The 22500-nt window shown below is 36.2% G+C and overlaps 1 protein-coding gene and 1 long non-coding RNA gene across 3 annotated transcripts in view; one reads left to right on the forward strand and one right to left on the reverse strand.

The window, feature by feature from the left end:
• The window catches only part of LOC135214877 (uncharacterized), a 128920-nt gene that overhangs the window by 1075 nt on the left and 105345 nt on the right, over positions 1-22500 (reverse strand). The window contains exons 5-6 of one of the 2 annotated variants that reach the window (XR_010314513.1): positions 15286-15624; positions 14200-14807 (exon numbers count right to left, since the gene is read on the reverse strand). The exons of the other annotated variant lie outside the window; for it this stretch is intronic. This is a non-coding gene — a long non-coding RNA (uncharacterized LOC135214877). Of the gene's footprint in view, positions 1-14199; positions 14808-15285; positions 15625-22500 lie in introns of those variants that run through there. 2 annotated transcript variants of the gene reach the window in all.
• LOC135214875 (matrix metalloproteinase-20-like) lies at positions 1388-10072 on the forward strand. The gene is made up of 7 exons (XM_064249299.1): positions 1388-1450; positions 4730-4834; positions 5198-5330; positions 6530-6630; positions 7553-7757; positions 8520-8668; positions 9104-10072. The coding sequence occupies exons 2-7, from the start codon at positions 4730-4732 to the stop codon at positions 9215-9217; spliced, it is 807 nt and encodes a 268-aa protein (XP_064105369.1). The 5' UTR covers positions 1388-1450; the 3' UTR covers positions 9218-10072.

Here is a 22500-nt window from a genome sequence, read left to right on the forward strand (position 1 = left end):
CGGCTGCACGCTGCCCGACACCACCAGGCAGAGCTGGCTATTGTAGTTACATTTTGTTTAAATATTTTCAGAGGGCACTGATATTGATTAAAGTAATTGACGAATCTCTTATAATCTCAAAAACGAAAAAAAAAAAATATACTAAAGGCGAGTCGGAAGGTAATTTTCTTTCTAACCACAGATATATTGATTTACACTTTCCGTTGAAATTTTCAAATATCAATAATTTTCCTTTGGATTTGAAAATCCAGTGAGCCGATGATGAGAGTGAATCCATTAAGAGAAGGCTGACCTTAAATCCTTTCCTCTAAAACTTAGAAACATCTAAAGAACGGCCTTTTAAAAGACTTGAAGTAGTGCTGCTGCTAGTGTCCATGCGCTGAGCTAAAAGGAATATTGTAGACTGAGAAGTGACATGAACCTCAAATGGTTAAAGGGGAGTTTTCACTGTGGATTTCAACTATTTGTCAAAAATTGATAGCTAATTATTATTACTATAACTACTAATTTTTAAATCATTATAATTTATAATGCTTAATACAATCAAATTGCAATTAATATATATATATATATATATATATATATATATATATATATATACATATATATATATATATATATATATATATATATATATATATACATATGTATATATGTGTGTGTATGATATATATATAATGTGATTTTGGCACCTATGCATTCAGAAAACTTTACGCAAAGGCATAATTGTCTAAAAACAGAAAAAGGCATTCCTTACAAAATTCAAACAAGAGGCATCAGCTTTAGTATCTCTTTAATACTTTAAAATAGGTGACGTACAAATCCCCTGGAATTTTCTCTCACGAGTGAAAATTCTCATCGCAATACTTCAAAGTCCCGATATTTCCACGGTAGCGAAAAATCTTATTTACTTCTCTCGATGGCCAATCGCATATGATTCATGATTAACTTGATGTAACCACTCCTATTTCTTTAAAAGAACCTCATAATCGTTCTAAGAAATGTGACCAAGATGAAAGCTGCCACCTAAGATTTACTTTGAAACTGAAAAGAGTACATTTATTTTATTCTATGAGGGGCTACAGGATTTAAAATGGCAGGAATAACAGTAGAAATGTTCACCATCATAGAATAGTGACAAAGAGAAGCGTACATGACGCAAAACAGGGTTACTATGATTGAAAAGATAACGAATTTCAAGGAATACCGGATGCTAGCTGGCATTTCACAGGGCGACCAACATATATAAAGGCGCTATGCACATCAATGATCACTCAGTTGTTCTTGTTTCCGTTATCAGGGATAACTAACAGTCGGCTTGAACAAGTAGGATTTGTTCTCTTAAAAGGATACGATGGCGCTGGTGGACGGCAATCTTATTACGCTGTCCATTACAGCGGCAGTGTCAAGGTCTCAACCTGTACAGATCACCGGAACGACGTCGGCACTCGTAAGTTGACCTGTCTTTGTTTGTCATCAGTTTTATACTTTTTTTTTTTTTTTTTTTTTTCCTTTTTTTTTTTTTTTTTGCCGAATCTGCTTATGTGAATGCTGGTGTGAGCGTGTCAAAAACGACTTACTAAATACGTTTCTTTTAAAGTTATAGGAGAGCAAAGTGAATAATGTTTGTTAGCCAAGTCTTCTCGTAATAAAAAATAAACGAATAAAAAAAAAAAAGAATTGCCACACTAAGTTACAAAAGAACTTTGCACAGAAGTTAAAGAAATACAAGATAACTTGAACATTCATCTCAGGATTTCCAAAGACCCTGGTGGTCATATTTGTTGGTGATCATGTAATATCAACGACCGAGTTTGTGTCAACAACCAGGTTGTAAATAAGGGTCTTTTTTATATTATTATTTGTGGGCGACTGTATATGTAACTCAAAATAATATATATCCACGAGGAAGTCGAGAAGTGCTAGACGAAACGTTGCGGCAAGAAACATAATATTAGACAATCTACATATATGAGTCATTTAATGTACGGAGGATGAGCATTAACGCCACGGGGTCCAGACCTCACACTTGATTTACTAACTTCAAATTTAGCGTCGAGCATGACTTCCATATGCGCATTACTCACCTAAGTAAACACAGGGGGAGTACTCATTAGAAAGACAGAGAAGAACCTCTACACGATAAATGCCGCTGAACCAGCAATAACTTTCAACAAAACCTATTATTGTTATTGTTATAGGAGTAGTAGTGCCACCATTAAAATAATAGTATATTTAGCATACTGCATAAGTCCCTCTGCCACGGCAACCCCCCCCCCCCTCCTCTCTGACCCAGCCACAGACATCCTATAAACTATGCCGACCACAGACAGTATATCCCAGCAGCGCCGTACTTTCGGCCAAGAGTTCCAAATTGAGGATCCATTTAGAGCCCATTTCGGAAAAATTATCCGGAGTCAGGTGGATGAAGAGGAGGGGTAGGTGAAGGAGGAGGAAGAGTCTCAGGTCGACGCCACCAGCACTCCTTGAAACAAAAAATCCTCTACATTCCTCGAGAAACAATGCTAGCCTGCTTAGATCTCGTCCACTTTTCCGTTATTCTAAGGGGGAGACTAAATCATTCGCCTTTCGCCAACTCGTTACTCGTTTTTTGCTTTTGGGAAAAACATAATGAAAGCAGGAAGGCCTGCTTTACTTTACGCCTGAAGGACGTCCTTAATTTTTAGATATCCGACAAGACTCATCAATCAAAAGATCACTCGAGACCTCAATGAGTTAACAAATGGATTTTGTTGCTTTCTCTGCTATTACATTGTTAAGAAATAGGTTCCTCCTCCGTTCTACATCTCTCTTTCTCTACCTCTGGTGATTAGAAGTTCATTTCTAGATATAATGTGGTTAGACTAAGTAACCAATTGGTTCCTAGCCATGCAAATAAAATTCCAATCCTTCGGGCCCGCCCTGGGAAGAGCTGTTAATCAGCTCAGTGGTCTGCTTAACGTAAGATATATTCTCTCTCTCTCTCTCTCTATGAATGTTCTCGGGCGTCTGTTTCTCGTAGATTATCTTTTTTAGGTGACAATGCTACTTCAGTCAGTTGTCTTTCCCACTGGTTACATCAAGATGTTGTTATGACTTTATGGTAGGGATGTAAGAATACTGAAAAAGGCTAGGCCGACCGCCAATAACTGGAAACTGCTGCCTTGCAGTATTACTTTTTAGTGAAAGGCTAGGCCCAAGGCCAATAACTGTGGAAACTACTGCCTTCAGTCTTACTTTTTAGTAAAAGGCTAGTCCCACCGCCAATAACTGTGGAAACCCCTGATTACAGTATTGCCTTTTACTCAAAGGCTATGCCTGCTGCCAATAACTGTGAAAAACCCTGCCTTACAGTAATACATTTTAGTAAAAGGCTATGCCTGCTGCCAATAACTGTGGAAAACCCTGCCTTACAGTAATACTTTTTAGTAAAAGGCTATGCCTGCTGCCAATAACTGTGGAAAACCCTGCCTTACAGTATTACTTTTTACTAAAAGGCTATGCCTGCTGCAAATAACTGTGGAATCCCCTGCCTTACAGTATAACTTTCTAGTCAAAGGCAAAGCCCACCGCCTACAACTGTGGTTGACGACAGTAGGGCATTCGGTCGTAAAAACACCTATGCCAAACAATAAACCACGCCTGATGATGTAGGGAAGGCTTTGGAGAAAGCACATCAAGCAACCGACCCTTTAATGTAGGGATAACGGTGGGGAAGTAGACATCCAGATGTTATATTTCTAAGTCAGCTTAAATTCCACAGGCTTTTATTTGTTATCTTTTATGTGTTTTTCCTGTTCATTATATTAATGACAATTTTACACTCAGTGATTCCATAACTCATTGAGTAACATTCACTAAAAGAAGTGCGACTATGCATTCCCATTTTCTACGACTACGCCCACGTCAAGTTTTCTTCCCTTTTCCCGTAAAATAATGATGATAAATATTTTCTATTAATCATTTTTGCCAATAATATTAAGCTGAATAACCATCTACTTTGCCAGGCCACACCAGTTTTTTCAATTTCCCTTCTGGATAAGTCTTTGTACGACGACCTAGGCTGCTTCTTTCATTAGTTTGTCTCATTCCACCCCTTGCTGATATATATATGTATGTTATATATATATATATATATATATATATATATATATATATATATATATATATATATATATATATACATACATATATATACGTGTTTGTTTCTATACCTTTTAATTCCCCATCAACGTGTGCATACGCACACACGTGTACGTAAAATGAGTGAAAATATACCAGAAAATATAATTTCTGAATAACAATTATAAGCACGAGCAGAGCTTAAAAAACTGATAACTGATGAAATAAGCCTAGACAACAGGGGACAAATTATGAAATTATCTCCCCAACTGAAAATGGTTTTTCAACCTGGTTACATGTGTGATTCTTTTTCGTCTTAGTGTATGTGCATTTTGTTTAGGAGTTAGCATACTCCAACCAAAAACAGTAACACAAGCTTGCTCAAGGTTGCACTTATGAGTGAAAAATAAATTCATTATCAGTGAACTGTTTCTTTTAATTACTGACAAGGCTAACTTCCTCTTACACAAAAAACAAGATCCTGGAAATACTAAGGGCGTTAGAGAATCCAAAATTGGAATGATAAAAATACCGATCCCTCACTGACCTATCTTTTTAAACTTATTTCTCTCTCAATGAAGCCTCTCAACCGATTCTCCTCTTTCAGATGTACTTAACGAAATTCGGGTACATGGATCCAGCATCGACGAATCCTAATTCAGGCGCTCTGCTCTCCGTGGAATCTGTGCAGAAATCCATCATGGAATTCCAGGTAAATGCAATAACTCAATAAATAATAGATTAAGCACGATTAGACCACAGACGTCACCTTATTTCATGACCTTCAGTATTTACGTGTGTGTGTATCTATCTACTATCTATCTATCTATCTACTATCTATCTATATATCTATATATATATATATATATATATATATATATATATATATATATATATATATATATATATATATATATATAGATATAGATATAGATATATATATATATATATATATATATATATATATATATATATATATATATATATATATATATTCCAATGTCATTTGATGACTGTCAGTCATCACCTACAGGAAATATATTCAATAACAGCCTATTTCCTTCCTATCAAACAGGCGTTCGCTGGCTTGAACCAGACGGGCCAATTGGATGATGCGACAATCCAGATGATGAATAAGCCCCAATGTGGTGTCAAGGACGAAGTCGGTTACGGTTCCGAAGCCCGAAAGAAGCGCTATGCCCTGGAGGGTAAGTTTATGTCGCAAGGAGGAATATATCTTACGTGTTTGTTATATAGATATTTATTTGTAGGTATACACTGTATGGTATATATATATATATCTATATATATATATATATATATATATATATATATATATATATATGTGTGTGTGTGTGTGTGTGTGTGTGTGTGTGTGTGTGTGTGTATAAATATAATAAAATATATTTATGTACATATATATGCATATATATATATATATATATATATATATATATATGTATGTGTGTGTGTGGTGTGTGTGTGTGTGTTTATACCTATTTATATATAATGAAGGAGATTAATATTTACGTTCACCAAATACAGACACGTATAACCATATATGTGTTACAGTGTCAAATGACCCTGTTTAACTTGGAGAGAATGACCTAACTTGGTATAACGTGACCTACCTTCGATGTTCCCATTGCCTTCCCTCTCTGCGTAGCTGAAATCAATCATTAAATCTTAGGCTAATTCAAATTCTTTAGATACGAAAAATAGTCTTTATTTTCCCCAAAATAGCTAACATGAAAATGAAATACAATGAAACTAAAATCTCGACACCATGAGACACCATTACTGCTCTGCCTATTCATATTGGAAATAAATATCACCACTTATTCTCTCTGTCAAATAAACCCAATAAGACTAATCCAGAACATTTGCGCGTCCGCGATCTTGCCAATGGGGCCGGTAATATTATGATGCATACGCTTGTCTCTGTTCCAAACATTGTAAGCTATTCAAAACAATTGACACTGTACAGTTTTTCGCATTCCAACTTCTTTGTCACTCGTTATCGACCTGATTTCCACTTATTGCATACCAGTAACTTTAACATATTAGTCATGAATATTATATAAATGTATATATATTTATATATAAGCTTATATATATAATATTTATATACATATACATATACATACATGCATACATATATATATATATATATATATAATATAATAGATTATATATATTATATATATAATAATTATATGCGCCTGTATGTGGACGTAAATATTAATCTCCTTTAATCCTGTTATAAAAAAGTATCCTAACCATGAATCCCAGACTGTATCCGTGCGGAAAAAAATATAGTAATATCGTTTGTTTCCTGTGCCTGTGAGATACTTGACGGATTACACAAAGCAAAATATACTAACTTGATCTTTTTTTTTTTTCTCAGAAAAGAAATGGTCTTCGACCTACCTCACGTACAGAATCACAAAATACCCTACGGCTCTTTACAAGGCAGATGTGGACAGAGAAATTGCTTCAGCTTTCAAGGTAAACATGGATTTAATCTGTTGGCTTCATTCACAAGGAGTCACTGACGTCTCCATTAGAATACAGAATGGAATGGAATACGGAATTTAGGCATAGCTCTTGGACCTATGAGATCATTCAGCGCTAAGAGGAAGCTGAGAGTAGAAAGGTTGGAAAGAAGTAACAGTAGGAAAACTTCGTAGTTGCACTATGACAGTTGTTAGGAGACGGTTTATAGCAATATGGAAGAAAGAAAATAAAGAGAATACGAACGAGGGTACAGTAAAAGGAATGAAAGAGGTTGCAGCTTGGGGCGAAGGGCGGCTGTAAATAACCTTTAGTAATGCCTGTAGACTGCAGTGCATTGCATGAGGCGAGATGCACTGACTGCACTGCCCTTTACGGGGAGTAATGTGAAGAGCATTTGCTGACAGACATGGGACTTAATTCATTGCTTGCTTCTTCCTATCGCTCCTCACTAACTCGATAAATCATTCAAAGATGGCTTGATACCATGAAGACATTCATTCCCATGAAATAATTCACCTTGAATTTTTACTAATTTATTTAGATTTGTATCTGCTTATTAATCTATTAATTTCTCTTTTTTCCCCTTCTAATAAATGATCTCTTCTGTCTGTTATCTTCAGTAACTTCTTTCTAACGAGGACCATAGTCCTTGAAAGCTTGGAATTCAAGTCAATGGACATCTTAGAATATTGTTCCATATAAATTGGGGTTTATCGTCCGAATAATAATAATTAATAATAATAATAATAATAATAATAATAATAATAATAGATTTGATGTACTTTATAATTGGAAGTCTTTTTTTACCTAAGCCCACGTCAAACGAAGACACAAGGTAAACACCTGTGTCAGCCAATCGGCATATATTGCTTCCTGCCACGAACTCAAATAACAGCGACTCCTCCTGACACAGGTGTGGGAAGACGCCACCAACCTCAAGTTCACAGCTGTGAACGGCGGCCATGCCACCATCAAAATCCGATTCGAAAAAGGAGAGCACGGACACGGAGATCCGTTCGATGGACCAGGGGGCACCCTCGCCCATGCCTACCCTCCAGCCGGCGGTGGTGACATTCATTTCGACGATGCTGAAGAATGGACCATTGATAGCCACGATGGTAAGTAAGGTTCATGCCTTCATTTGAATTGATTTTAATGTAGAATTCACGCCAAAGGCCAAGCACTGGCACCTGTGAGGTCATTCAGCGCTGAAAGGGAAACTAACAAGAAAAGGTTTGAAGGGTTTAACGAGAGGAAAACCTCAAAGCAGGCACACTTTGATTCAATTCTTAGGAGAGGATGGAAAGTAAGATGGAAGAACGAGTTTGACAGGAAGTACAGTAAAAGGAACGAAAGGGGTTGCAACTGGGGCCGAAGGGACGCTGCAAAGAACCTTAAGAAATGCCTACAGCGCAGCGCATGAAGTCCACTGACGGAACTACCTCCCTATGGGAAAGAAGCCTATGGACCTGAGGAAATAATACGTCCACTTGAGTTGTTGAAAAAGAAATGTGGTTATCCATTGAATATTTCACTTCACTCGTAACGTCTATGACCTTAGCAAATATTATAGTAGTCTCGTGATACTGAAAAAGTATATTTATCATTATCCTTAGGACATGTCCCGTCACTTAAGTCGCCTATGGACCTGAGTAAATAATAAGGTCCAACCATGTTATTGAAAGTAAAATTTTCTGATCCTTATTATTATTATTTCCCTTTACTTTAGATGCCTATGGACCTGAGTAACTTATATCGTCTCCACGTCTTCCTGAACAAATCAGATTACCTTCAGATGTTTACCTTGTAATTGCTATGTTTACAGACACCACTATGGTGCCTGTGGTCTTCATATACTGAAAATATGCACGACCTTCCAGGTACCAATCTTTTCCGAGTAGCAGTCCATGAAATCGGTCACTCCCTTGGATTGTCTCACTCAACAGTCCCATCTGCTATCATGTTTAAATACTACCAAAAATATCAGAGGAACTTCAAGCTTGATCAAGATGATGTATCGGGTATTCAGGTGAGCACAAATTGGCAGTAACATCTAATTTCTATTATCATCATGCATAAAGTAGCTTGTTTCTCTCTGGAGGGCGGTTTCCCTTTGGTGCCCTCTTGGGTTTGTAGCCTCCTGACTTTCTCTACAAGGGTGTTCAGCTGAATTTTTAAAGAAAGAACAGGTGATATGCGTGTGTATATATATATATATATATATATAATATATATATAATATATATATATATATATATACATATATATATATATATATATATATATATATATATATATATATATATATATATACATACAGTCGAGGTCTTACTTGTAGTCCAACAGAAGTATAAATCGTAAGATACTAATTGAGAGCGTCCGTAATTTACAAATCAAAATTCACTAATCATAATACAGTCTACAGAAATAGAGGTCTTCGTCTCATCGTCCTTATCTCTTGCAGGCTTTGTATGGAAAAAAATCAACAGGATCAACTCAACAATGCAGTACACTGTGGTGTTTAATAAATAGTCTTCAGTTGAATGGATGGCAAAACCAATTCATAATTGTGGACTGAAAAAACGAATTGGTTTTCATCTCATCAAGATATTAAGTTAACCACATGAAGTTGAGGTTATCTATGAGATAGTGTGGCGGCAGCGTTGCCAGAGATGGGGATTTATCCCTACTTTTAGGGATTTTGGGTTGCTGATGGGGATATGGGGCTTTAATGTCAATTTAGACTCAAATCTGGGAATTAATTGTCCCTATGCTCGAGTATCTTAATTTAAGCCTAAGCCTAAAGAAGACAAATCTGTTTATAAAAAAAATAATTCAAAAGATTTCAAAACAGTTACTTCAAGTAAGAGTTGTCGACGAGTAGACAAAAAATTCCCAAATACAATAAAAATAGAGAGGCGTTACCATGAATCAGAAATGCCACCAGAGGAATTTTGGAATCATATCACAAAAATGGAAACAGGTGATGATAGAAATGAGTTTCATATTTTAACCAATTTTCTATTCTCCATATTAAGCCTCCCTCATTCAAGAGCTACAGCAGAAGGAATATTTTCTGCTGTTAATATAATGAAAACGAAAACAGAGGGACAGGTTGTCAACGCAAACTGTATGTGACTGACTTCATTCTAAGCGATATTTAAAAAACAATACTTGCTTTAATTTCCATTTAATAAGATAATGATTAGTAAAATGAATTCCAGCCTAGAAGTTGATGGGGAAAATTATTCTGATTAAAGAACATATTTTCATATTGTTAATAATTTTCATATTCATTAATGAATATGAAAATGCCAGTCTTTCTTTGTTATCCTCAAAGAATTGTGTTAATTTTAAGTTTTTTCTATTCAAATGAATGTTTTTTCTCTCTCTGAAAATGTCTGTTAGTTTTAGTTTTTCATAATATTGTAAATCTTGAGAGCATCAAGTCAATTATATACAAAAATTAATGATTGACTTTGCTTCATTTTTCCTAAAATTACTCTTTTCTTCCTTAAATGCAATATGAAGGACTATGTAGGTATATATATATATATATATCATATATATTATATATATATATATATATATATATATATATAGTATATATATATATATATATATATATGTGTGTGTGGTTGTGTGTGTGTGTGCATGTGTGTGTGTGTGTGTCAAAAGTACGTAACTGTAACAGACTGTAGTTGCGCAAGCTCAAATTGCATTGTGAGAGACGTGTACAGCAAGGCATACAAGGAATAAGTTGCTTTCACAATGTATCCTCGTACTGCGGCAGCAGCCTTTCCTCCAACCTTAACTACAAAAGTGAAGATGAAGACAATGACAATGCAAAGGCTCGTGAAATCATTCAGACAACTCACAGAGAGATGGGCAGCAAGTATGCACAATAGCCAATCAAAAGAGGAAAAATGAGAAAGTGGATGGAAACTCTCGTGTGGGTTAAAAATGAAAATGTGATTCCTGGCACTATTAGGAAACTAAACCCCCAGATGGTGCGGTCCATAAGCAGTGACCAAAATGTATAGAGATGGTGCTACATTTGAGTCGAAAATCATGTTTGACCAAAACAAGCCACTGAAAGGTGAAACTCTTTATAAGACATGAACAGTGGTTAGTGAAAATGCAGGAAATGGATTGATATCACTCCTAATGGTGTGAATGAAAGTGTACAAACCAAAAGTGCTGATAACATTTTTCCTCCCTCTACGTTAACTAAAGAAATTTAAGATCAGTTTAATATTGATAGTGTATTGCGTATTTTTGTATTTTCAATACAGAATATCATTGTATTTGCATGCTTTAGAAAAGTTCAGATACATAACCATTATGTCAATTTCCAAGTATATGTTCTTGTGCATATATGAATATATATTTATAATATATATACATATATATATATATATATATACATATATATATATATATATATATATATATATATTTCTGTGTATGTATGCATGTATTTGTGTGTATGTTGTGTATATATATATATATATATATATATATATATATATATATATATATATATATATATATATATATATATAAATGTATACATAGCTTACAGATCTGATGACTGCTTGTTTTCTGTACAGGGAACTTAATCTCAGTTGAGTTTTGTATGACGAGTTAACCGTCCAAAAACTTTATAAACTCTGGTTGAGTTCTTCAAGTTATGTGACTGATGTGTAAGTTAGTCACTAGGATGCTTTAACAGCTTATATTTTCAAACGATTTTCAAACGAAAGTCTTTCCTCCTCATGGTTATTGAGTGAATGCACCTGAATGATGATCCAAGCTGTTTTTGGTGAGAAAAACAATCATAAGTGATTATACCCCTAATAGGGAGTGACTAGATCTTAACCGAATTTAAGATCACTCTTACATAAGTGTTTAACTCAGTAAAGTTACTAGGCCGACAAATTAGTGTCCCTTCATGGTTATGTGGGGTCCTTCCTCCTTTACTTTTCCTTTCTTAGCCACTTTGAGATAGGAAAAAGTTTACACACACACACATAAATATATATATATATATATATAATATATGATATATACTGAACTCCATATTCGAGGGGGATGCGACCAGACCACTGCCCCACCCCCTTCTCCGACGAATAACTAGAATCTACGAATACTTAGAATCCCCTTCTTAAAATGCTTAGTATAGCTAACTACCCATCTTGAAAGTTCAAACACCGAAGTATCCTAAATACCATCCTACGTCAAATACACATTAAACTATTAACCTATTACTGTATTACTCTTTGAAATGATATTAATATAATTTCCAAGTAAATCTTTAACATTTTAGTTATAAATACACGTGATATGATGTACTGTACCATGACTTATACTTTTTTTTTCTTTTTTTCCCTCTGTCCACCCGCTTGTGGTGTTTGCGTATAGTAACACTGCGTCCCGGGCTTTAAATAGTTATGCTATCTCAAAGCTTTAGGTAAATAAAAGGATATCTGGGTGTACATTTGCATCTGAAAAGTGTTTTCATAATTTGCTGTATGCGAATTTCACCGTTAATATTCGAAACAGGATATTATTTAAAGCCCGGGACGCAGTGTTACCATGTGCAAACACCACAGGCCGATGGACAGATGGAAAAAAAACAAAAACAGAGTATAGTTACGTACATGTGAAAATACTCCCGTCCCCCCTGTAAGTATGCTGACATGTACATTTTCTTTCATATAGCTACTATTCAAGCTCTCCCGTTTTCTTTTTACAACGAAAACATTTCTATGTACAGTTGGACACAGGTTTCCCTGGTACACCTTCTTGAGGGACTTCGAAAAATTATATGGTAACAGTGTTTACTGCGGGGGATGGGGGGAGGACTCATCCTCTCTTAGCAAGAGTTCCACCAATAAGCTCTGGAATTCTTTCAGTGGGAGGAGTATTAGGTATGGTTGGAGAAACACACTCACACACACACGAGGTAAAAAAAAAAGAAATCTGAGCAGGGTATATCGCTGTAACTAAGATTACTGTCTCACTTTTAATATAAGTTTGTTTATTAAGATTCCATTTAACTTTCGTGTAAGTCGTTATCTTACCACCGTGTCTGTTATTATATATCGGTCATATTCATTACGCAATACTTAAAATTGATCAAAATTTTAGAGTTATATTGGTATTGGAGAGAATCACGAGCATCATGACAGGATATTTTAACCTTATCACGTAAGCCAAGTTTATAGTATCGGTTGCAGTGCGTTGCCTACCAATAATATAATAGGAAGCTATATAGAGAAGCGCAGCAACACTTCATTGAACATACCCAAAAACTCTGTGAACGTGTTTTAAGTGTCCGACACCTTAGCTCCTCTCTCTCTCTCTCTCATATTAGCTACTTTAAAGTGACATGTCATCTAGAAATACTACTGCGCTAAGTATTCAGTTTTGATATGTCATTAATACCCTTTAATCTTGACTAAACTAATATATGCATATATATTTTTTCGGGGGGCGGGGGGAGTGGTGTCGGGGATAGAGTTCTTGTTGTTAAGCCGTCTTACAGGTTTTGGAATTCTAAAATGTAAATCAAACTGACAAGCTTCTTGCTTTTGATGTACCGATGTCCTCAGCCTGGCTTTGCTACAACTGAAATGGGTGGGGGACTCAGGGCAAGGTGGGCCTGTTGCGACCCCGATGAGTGGACGAAATACTTAGATATGCTCGTGATGTAGAGTGTAGGCTAACGAAAAGCTCCACTTGAAATATTTTCTTGTTTATCTTTAATGCCTGCGTGTTTTTAGTGTTTATCCTAATATTATTACAGTACTGTAGATTTTCTGAATACAACAACATTTACAAGAAGAAGGATTGGGTTAAACTCACTCTCCCTTGTAAATACAGTAAATACATTAGAATGAAAAGGAGAGAGAGAGAGAGACTAGACGTTGCTGAGGAATCAAAATGAAACTACTAGGGACAGAGAAAATTCCACAACGTGTAATGGAAAGTGAAGAAGGACTCCCAAACTTGGTGCAAACTTTTAACCATTCCCATATGGTAAACTTAATTCGTTTGCCAATGATAAATAATTGTTGATATTCAGAGGTTTCATGTATTCATGGTTGGGTTTGTATTCCCTCTTGAATATACTGTAGAGATTATTCCCTACACGCCGTTCATTACAATAATTATTACATGATATGGATAAACATATCTACTTGGCTTATATTTTCTAATATATTAACTGTGATACATGTTTTAATGTCATACGGACAGAAATTCCTTTCGCTCTTACCATCATTCGTGTGAGGATAAGAGACAGACGTCTCTATTGTTAAACAGCCCCTTCAGTCATTTACCTTTAATTTGTGGAAAGAGCTATTAGGAGAAATGTAGTTTGATCATATTGTCCTAGGGTTCTCTTTTTAGATAATTTTTTTAAAGAAAAAATCAGGATAGCGAAATTCCCTTTAGATTTTGAACTCCTTTAAAATATCAAATTCACCTTTCTAATAAATAAATTATAATAATTATGACCTGGAGCTAAACGATATGCATAGGTCTGTTTACGATTTTGTTTTCTTTTACATCATACGACATGGAAGTTCAGCGGAAGCCATGGGGTAATCCAAATATATACACTCAATTTTTACATTTATTTTTAATATTAGTGAGAAGTCCAGCCACCTTCCTTCTAGATCACCTCTTGCAATCTGTTAGGCATAGAAGAAATATGGTTTCTAACGATCTGTGGTCGGTTGTGGAAGAGTTTCCATTGTGTTCCCAGAGGTTCATAAGTTGATCTGGTCTCCTCTCCCTCTCAGGCTCCCAACATTTTACCAAATTAGCCTAAATATTCTTAATGAGGTTCATGTCTGTATCCTTACTTGGCCAGTCAAGCAACTGCAGATCCTCTCGACCTTGAAACCATTCCTGGACTATTCTGGCCGTATGGATGGGGCAGCGGTCGTGAATGAAAATGACAGGAGCATGTGGGGAGGAATAATTCCGCTGTTGAAGTGCAAGAAGTTAGAAATCCTGAAGAATTTCAATGTATTTTTCACCAGTGAGCCTTCACTCAATCCTGGTGATATCATCCATATAATGTAAGAAGATCCAGCCCCACACGTTTACTGTGACATGCCCATTCCTGGTCACCTCGTAAATTTCTTCTGTAGTATCTGAAAGGAAAAAATCTAATTTTTAACAATTCATGCTTTGCTTTTCGTAATAGGGAAAATAATTCTATATCGTTTGGGGAAATAAAATGCTAAGTAACAACCCTTGCAATAAGTTAAGAATGTTTATTCATCTGGAAAGATTAATACTTATAATAGCATTAACTTTGATCTGGAACAGTCCGTTATGATATGATATATCCTTTAATTCAGTAAACAGGCTGTACTCTATATTATAAGTTTGCCTACGTGATTATTCATAACATTAATAATGCATTTGCTTAATGCCTGAAAGCTGGCCATAGTATAACTAATGGGGGGTTTTCAATGAAGAATTTTTATTTTCACACTTCTCGTGGCAATATAATTCAATTAGCGGAAAATACATGGTTATTGACAAAATTATTATCTTTTGATCATAATATTACCCTTGCTTATAATTATTATAGTCTGACTGTTATCAATGATTTTAGAAACTCACCTTATATTACTCGGTCTTCGGTTATGTATTCTGCCGTGACTTCTGCTAGTAAAAGACCTTTCGTCACTGCATACGACTCGAGACCAAAATTCCATATCCTCCCCCACAAACCCTTGAACGAAGGCAAGCCTATCATCACGATGCCGAGAAATTCCTTCTTGGCAAGAATTCTATGAGGTATTCCTGCCTCATGCAGACGTCTTCGCTCCGTCATAGCCTAAACATTTAATGCCAGACGTTCACAAATAGCAATAGTATTGGTAAAAGGATCTTCTTATGCTGCTCGTCGAATGTCGTTGTTATCCTCACGGGTGGTCATTCGTGGTGGAGGTCTTCGAACTGAAATACGTAATTAACATGCAGATACCTACATAATCAAGATTAATTATAGGCTGTTTTTACTTATGGGAACGCTATTTGGTATTCTGGGAAGTAAAGAGAAAGAATCACTATTAGAGTTCAACAGGACCAAGGCAACTGTAATTTAGGTTTCATAATTTCACGGGTTTATAAGGTTTATAGTTTAAAAAATTAATAAATAAATGAAATAAATAAATGCTATCCAAAGTCGGTCAATTTCCCAGTCTAAGCTTGCCTCCCTTTCCATTTATTTACTGTTGTAGGGGAGACGTCAAGACGCTGTGCAACAGCACCTATTGAAAGCCCACTTTCTCGTAGAGCGACGATCTGCGCCCGGAGAACAGTATGTTGCTGTTCATTTGGAGACTATAACGAATACTACTAGCAGAGGACAGAAGCCCTATCAAAATTTATACAACACCTCAGTCTAGCCATGATTGGGTGACAAACTTGTTAGCGTGTAATAGAGGTGCTGTAGCAGTGATATCGTTATCACCGAACAAAGTGATATATTGAATCACACGATTACTGGGATTGATTGATTGATTGGCTGTTACTGGCATTGCAACATCTCAGGTCATTACTGTCATTGTTAATTGTCTGTTTGAAACTGTTTACTAAAGGTGGTGCTGTTCCTCTCTTAACGTGAATTCTACTAATCAGCTTTCGAGCTGTTTTAGTGTATAAGAGGTTGGAGGAGGCAAACTTGTAATAAGTATTAATCCTCATAGATGAATAAACATTATCCTAATGCATGGGTTGTTACTTAGCATTACATTTCCCCAAACGATATATCATTATTTTCCCTTTTACGGAAAGCAACGCGTAAATTGTAAAAAATTTAGATTGTTTTCCTTCAGATACCACCAAGGAAACATTTACGAAGTGGCTTGTGACCGTAAACGTGTGGGCCTGGATTTTCTTACATGGTATATGTGATATCACCAAGACTGAAGGGTTTCACCAGAGTGAAAAATACGTTAAAATTCTTCAGGATTTCTTCCTCCCTTCACTTCAACAGCGGAATTATCCTATTCCACCTAGTCCTGTCATTTTAATTCATGACGGCTGCCCCATCCATACGGCCAGAATTGTCCAGGAAGGGTTTCAAGGTCGAGAGGATTTGAATTGGTTGCCTGGCCAAATAAGGGTGCAGAACCACATAGATCCCGAGAAAGATAAAGTCTATTTATTAAAGATTGAACAATTCACAGGTGCCCCGAGAGAAGCCGAAGTGTAGTGGAAAAATTACTGAATTTCTAATCAGTTTTCTCCCATGTATGCGTAATTTTTTTTTTATTTTTCTTCCCATTATTTTTATGCACATCCATTTCGTATGAAGTAGCTACTGTCGCATATCTTATGTAATATAAGCTGTTAGGGGTAATTACGTTTGCTTTATGTCTATTACAATTAGAATCATAATTACCTGGCCTGTTATAGAATTACAATTACAACTTCAATAATACTGAAATACAAAACTTAAATATTGGAAAAAAAATTTCACAAAACGTTTTGCACAAAAAAGGAAATAAATGGAATATTTTTTTTTTTAAATTGGTAGCTGGCTTGTTAATATTCTCCTTTAATAATATAATAAATAAATTAGGTAGCGACTCAAAACATCTCTCTGTTGCATTTGGTTAAGATGAGTTCTCGAAAAGTAAGAGGGCTGCTCTAGGATAACAATTTCAAATAAAGTTCTTTATTATTTGAACTTTTCAGTTACAATTATAATTACCATTAAGTATAAATAAAAAACAACCGCAATTACAGTTAACTTCAAAACGTATAATTAAAAACATTTCAGATAAAAGGTAATGCTTATCTGTAATTGGTAAAGCTCTCTTATTGTGGGTTTCACAGACAGTGCAGTCAAGTTTTTGGTCAATAACACTGTAATGAAGACTGGTATCAGTACGGGATTTTGCTATAATTTTTCGGTATAATCAAGGCTTTAACTCAAATGAATATCCGGTAAAAATGCTCAATTTTTATTTGTAACACATAGAGCAACTGTAACCAGTTACCTATTCAAACCAATCTGTAGGCAATTGGCGGCTCTCTCTTTGCTAAAAAAAAAAAAAAAAAGTTGAAAAGTTGCGTGACAAACGGATTTCTGCTACCATGCCGACAGTTATGTTCCTAGGCGCCCATCTCTTCTTCACCTTCGTAATACAAGCATATGGCTGATGCCCTGAGTCCAAATGAAGATTGCGAAGGAGGTAACCAAACACAAGTATAACAGTAGCTTTACCATCAATCACAGTATCTATCGTTCTACTACTCCACCATACATGCAGATATCTCTCTCTAATAATTATAATCATTTACTCCTTGCCCAAGTCAATAGTCACTAAAGAAAGAAAAAACAATTTGACCTTAAGATAAAAATAGTAATAGCTACTACTACTGCTGCTGCTGCTGATGCTAAGTATAATAGTAAAAAACTGGTTATTATTATTAATAATTAATTAATATTGTTCCCTTGTTTTTTGCACATTTTTTCCGTACCTGAACCATACCGTACCGTACTTTGGTAAAATTGTCGTAGCGTAATTCCGTACCGTACACATAGGCTAATTATCAACCGTGCCGTACCGTACCGTAATGCCAGCCTTGCTGGCAGGTAACAACCAAGTGAATCGTTAGATATAAACAATATTGTAAATTATTATTATTAGATTAGATAGATGGATAGATAAAACAAAAATCGTACAAAATATACTTAAACTGAAGTAACATTCAGAGAGAGAGAGAGAGAAGGGAGGGGGAGGAGATGTGAGGGAAGGAAGAGGAAGGGGGTGGAAGTGGGGGTGGAGGGAGAGGGTAGGCGAATTTTTTTTATACTGTTGTGTCACATCCATTCTTGCTAATCGAGCCTTTTGCCTCTTCGTACAGGACAAGTGTCTATTCTTTATAATTTGTGATTCATGATACTCTATAAATTACGGTACCGGTGTAGTACACTATAGCAAAATCTCGTACTTATACGAATCTTAGTTACAGAGAAATAGGTTAGAGAATTCGCGAACACTTTTACCGAGCTTATTTTACGAAGCAGTGCTCAACGAGTATTCAGTTCTCAATGTAATTATTAACAGGAACAATAATTATGTGAGCATATTATATTTAACAGTAGTAACTTTATTTCATACCATGGTGATTATGATCCCTATTGGCTAATCCTACAATCAAGGAACGATATAATGATATATGAATCATGGTATTGTTTTACTCGACTCGAAACAGAGTCTGAATCCCAAGGTCGTCAGCAGGATTTTTAAATGGGTTAGACTTCATAACCACTCACCATGAATCAAAGGGACACAAATCTGGCGCTGCGAGGACGAATTGTCACTTTACGCGACAATTGTTTCTCGATACGAGCCATTGCACGTGATGTTGGTGTGTCCCCCACCACGGTACAGTTGTGGATAAGAAGGTGGGAGGAGAGTGGGAACTTGAACGACTTGCGTAAGTTGTTTATGCTGAATGATTGGTGGATATGTTGCATTGTTCATGGTTATTTAATCTTGCTTATTTGATATGAAAGTTTCTTTCTTAAAAGTATTTCGTCTCGCTATTATAAGTTTGGTTAGACTACAGATATCCACAGCCATTCCAACACCACAATAATATTTCAGGTGCACCTCCATAATTCCACACCGGTGGGTGGTTGGCCCTTGCCGACCTCAACCATGAACAAAGTTAGATAGTCGATTGAGTTGTCTCGGTAAAATTAAGCCTATAAGAGCATTTTATTTGTGCCCACCCCGTCACAGTCATTGTGTGTCTTTTGATAGCTATAGTTTATTTATTAAATGTCATTTCAGTGATGGCTCAGGAATGATTTACAGTTTTAATAACCACCAACCAAATTGAGAATATTATGGATATATGTAATCTAGTTCTATGTGATATGCTTTTGAAACCAAAAATATACAGCCATGTTTACTAAATTATGATCAATCCATCGAGTACAAAATCAGAAGAATCTAGAATTGATTGCGATGTTATATAAATTATTAGTTAAACATTTAAAAATAATATGTTCTCTTAGCTAGGCCAGGTGGTCCACGGAAAACCACCCCAGCTGAGGATGACACCATTATCAGGGCCGCTCGAGAGCAACCCTTAACCAACGCTGAGGCCATTCATGAAGACCTTGGATTAGAAGTGTCATCGATGACAGTACGACTCAGACTCCACGCTGCTGGGATTCATCACAGAACTCCAGCGACGAAGGAGCTCTTGACGGAGCGACATAAGGCGGGAAGGCTTGATTTTGCCCAACGTCATGCTGATAAGGGTTTGGACTTTTGGGGCAGGGTCATCTTTACTAACAAGAAGTGCTTCTCGTCCACATCGCATGGGAAGCTGCATTGTTGGCGAACAAATAGAACTAGGATAGTGATGACAAGGAAAAGAAAATACGTTACTTGCATCAATTATCAATTGCCTTCTTCTTTATATTAATTATTAATCTTCAGATTTTGTTCCACGGAGGTGGACTGTCAAAATATACAAAGGGAGTTAACATAAATAAGAGTGCTATTTCTGAGATAAATATTAGGTAAAGGACAGTGGCATCATTTGCTCTTTTTCCTCAAATATAATATATTAAATAAATAATTACACAATAGAATTCTTTCATGTTGTTCATCACTGAGAATTTAAATTTTCCAAAGGTATATATATGATTTATATCATACACCCCCATTTTTTTCTCTCATTCAGATATGAACCCCGTAACATCGTTGAGGTGGTTTGATCTGGCCATGTCACCTGCAATGTATGGGGCTGGGTGTGTCTGCATGGTATGGGTGATGTGTTCCGTATCGAGGGACGATTTACAGCAGCTAAGTATGTTGAGCTGCTGCAAACCTCCTTCTTGCCTTCGTTACGAGAAAGGAATTTTCCCTTCCCACCAGGGACCATCCTGTTCACACTGCTCACGTTGTTCAAGAGTGGTTTGCCAGACAGGATAACCTGCTTCTTCTTGAATGGCCGAGCAAAGGAGCAGATATGAATGTGATTGAACACGTGTGGGCCCAGATGGTGAACACATGGAAAATAGAACATGAGAGAACAACACAGCAACTCATGGCTCACATCAACTCTCGGTGGAAAATTTGTAGACGAGACCGCAGCAAATTTTCAACCTTGTTCATTCGATGCCCGACAGATTGAGGGAAGTGACTGAGAGAGAGGGTGGACGGTCAAGGTATTAGATTGTATTATATAAATGTTATATTTTTTGAAATAGGACCTAAAATGTTCTCATTTTGTTCTCACTAGTTATTTGATTATATATTTTAATAAACATAATTCACAACAAGTTTTATTATAACCATGATATTCTTGATATAATGTTCGAAGTATCTGTAAAAAAAATGGCATAATGCCTCCATACAATATTGAGAGTATTGCAGTAAACTTTCCTACTTACTCAGGCCCCACATGTTTTTGATGTCTTCCTAATCACCGTTTCTTGTTAACAGCATTGAATTATAGAACTGAATGACTCGCTGAGCACTGTTATCATAGAGTGAGGTCGGTAACAGTATTGGCAAATTGCCTTAAGGCCCGTCCACACGGCCGAGCTTTGCTCGACGAACTTTGTTCGATGTGACGTCAGAAGCGGAGAAAATGCGGCAAAGTACTGACTTTTCCCGCTGTTTCTCCGCTTTTGACGTCACAACGGACAAAGTTCATCGACCAAAGCTCGACCGTGTGGACGGGGCCTTACCTGTATACTTTGTTCTCTGTGGTGTAGCCGTTACAGATGTGATACTTCGCCACTTATTTTCGCTTATTAGCTTCTTGAAGTCTATTAAAATAGTTTCCATTATTTGAAATGTAATGCTTTATATCCTACTGATATTTTCAATGTATCTTCGGTGTAAAACCTAAGTTATATGAACAAGAGTAAAAATGTGGCATATTTTTTGGCCGTCGTTGACGTTTCTGAGTATAGGGGTCATATGCTCTGTGGGACAATTTAAAAGGTAACTGTCAATTCAGTAGATGATACTCTCTTTATGTCAGCCACTATAAGGAAAGCCCCAATTGACTTCACCTATCACCTGAGGTCAACGAAATATATAGTCTATAATATATCGGTGCATACATAATTTTAGAAAAAAACAAAACAGTTAACCCTTAAAATGTCACCACGTCATATGACGTGTTGTAGAAGTCGTCCCACACATGTTGTTTACGTCATGTGACGTTATTAAGTTTTTAATTTTGTGCGCCTTCATAGCTTATTGTATTGATATTGGTTCTGTACTACTTAGTGCCTTATTAGAGGTCTTGCTGGCCGTTTGCACTGCTCGTCTTCCATTTGTATGAACTGCGCGGGGGAGGGGAGGTAAGGGTGGCCTAGGAGGTTGTCAGAAACGTCAAACCAGCCAATCCTGTGTGGCAAAGGATTAGTGGCGATAATTTTTTGCCGCACACTTTCGATTTTGATGATAGTATATCAGGAATAAAGTTTTTTTATTCTATTTTTAATAATTCTATAATGGAACTGACTGTAGAGAGATCCAATCGTTAATTTCATGTCATGAAATGGGGTAATATATCAAGCAAACACTCTAGGGAACAAGAGTTTATGACATTACAGTATCAGAGATGAGAAATTTCTTTGCTTTGGTTATGATTATGGGTATTGTCAGGAAGGGCAATCTTCGATATTATTGGGTCACTGATCCTCTCCTGAATACACTAATGACATACCAGAACTGCATACTGAGCGCAGGGGTTTTTCTTATCACTAAGTTAGCTAGTATAAGAGAGAGAGAGAGAGAGACGAGAGTAGAGAGAGAGAGAGAGAGAGAGAGAGAGGAA

Source organism: Macrobrachium nipponense, chromosome 46 (genome assembly GCF_015104395.2).
Source record: "Macrobrachium nipponense isolate FS-2020 chromosome 46, ASM1510439v2, whole genome shotgun sequence".
NCBI classification, from domain to species: domain Eukaryota; kingdom Metazoa; phylum Arthropoda; class Malacostraca; order Decapoda; family Palaemonidae; genus Macrobrachium; species Macrobrachium nipponense.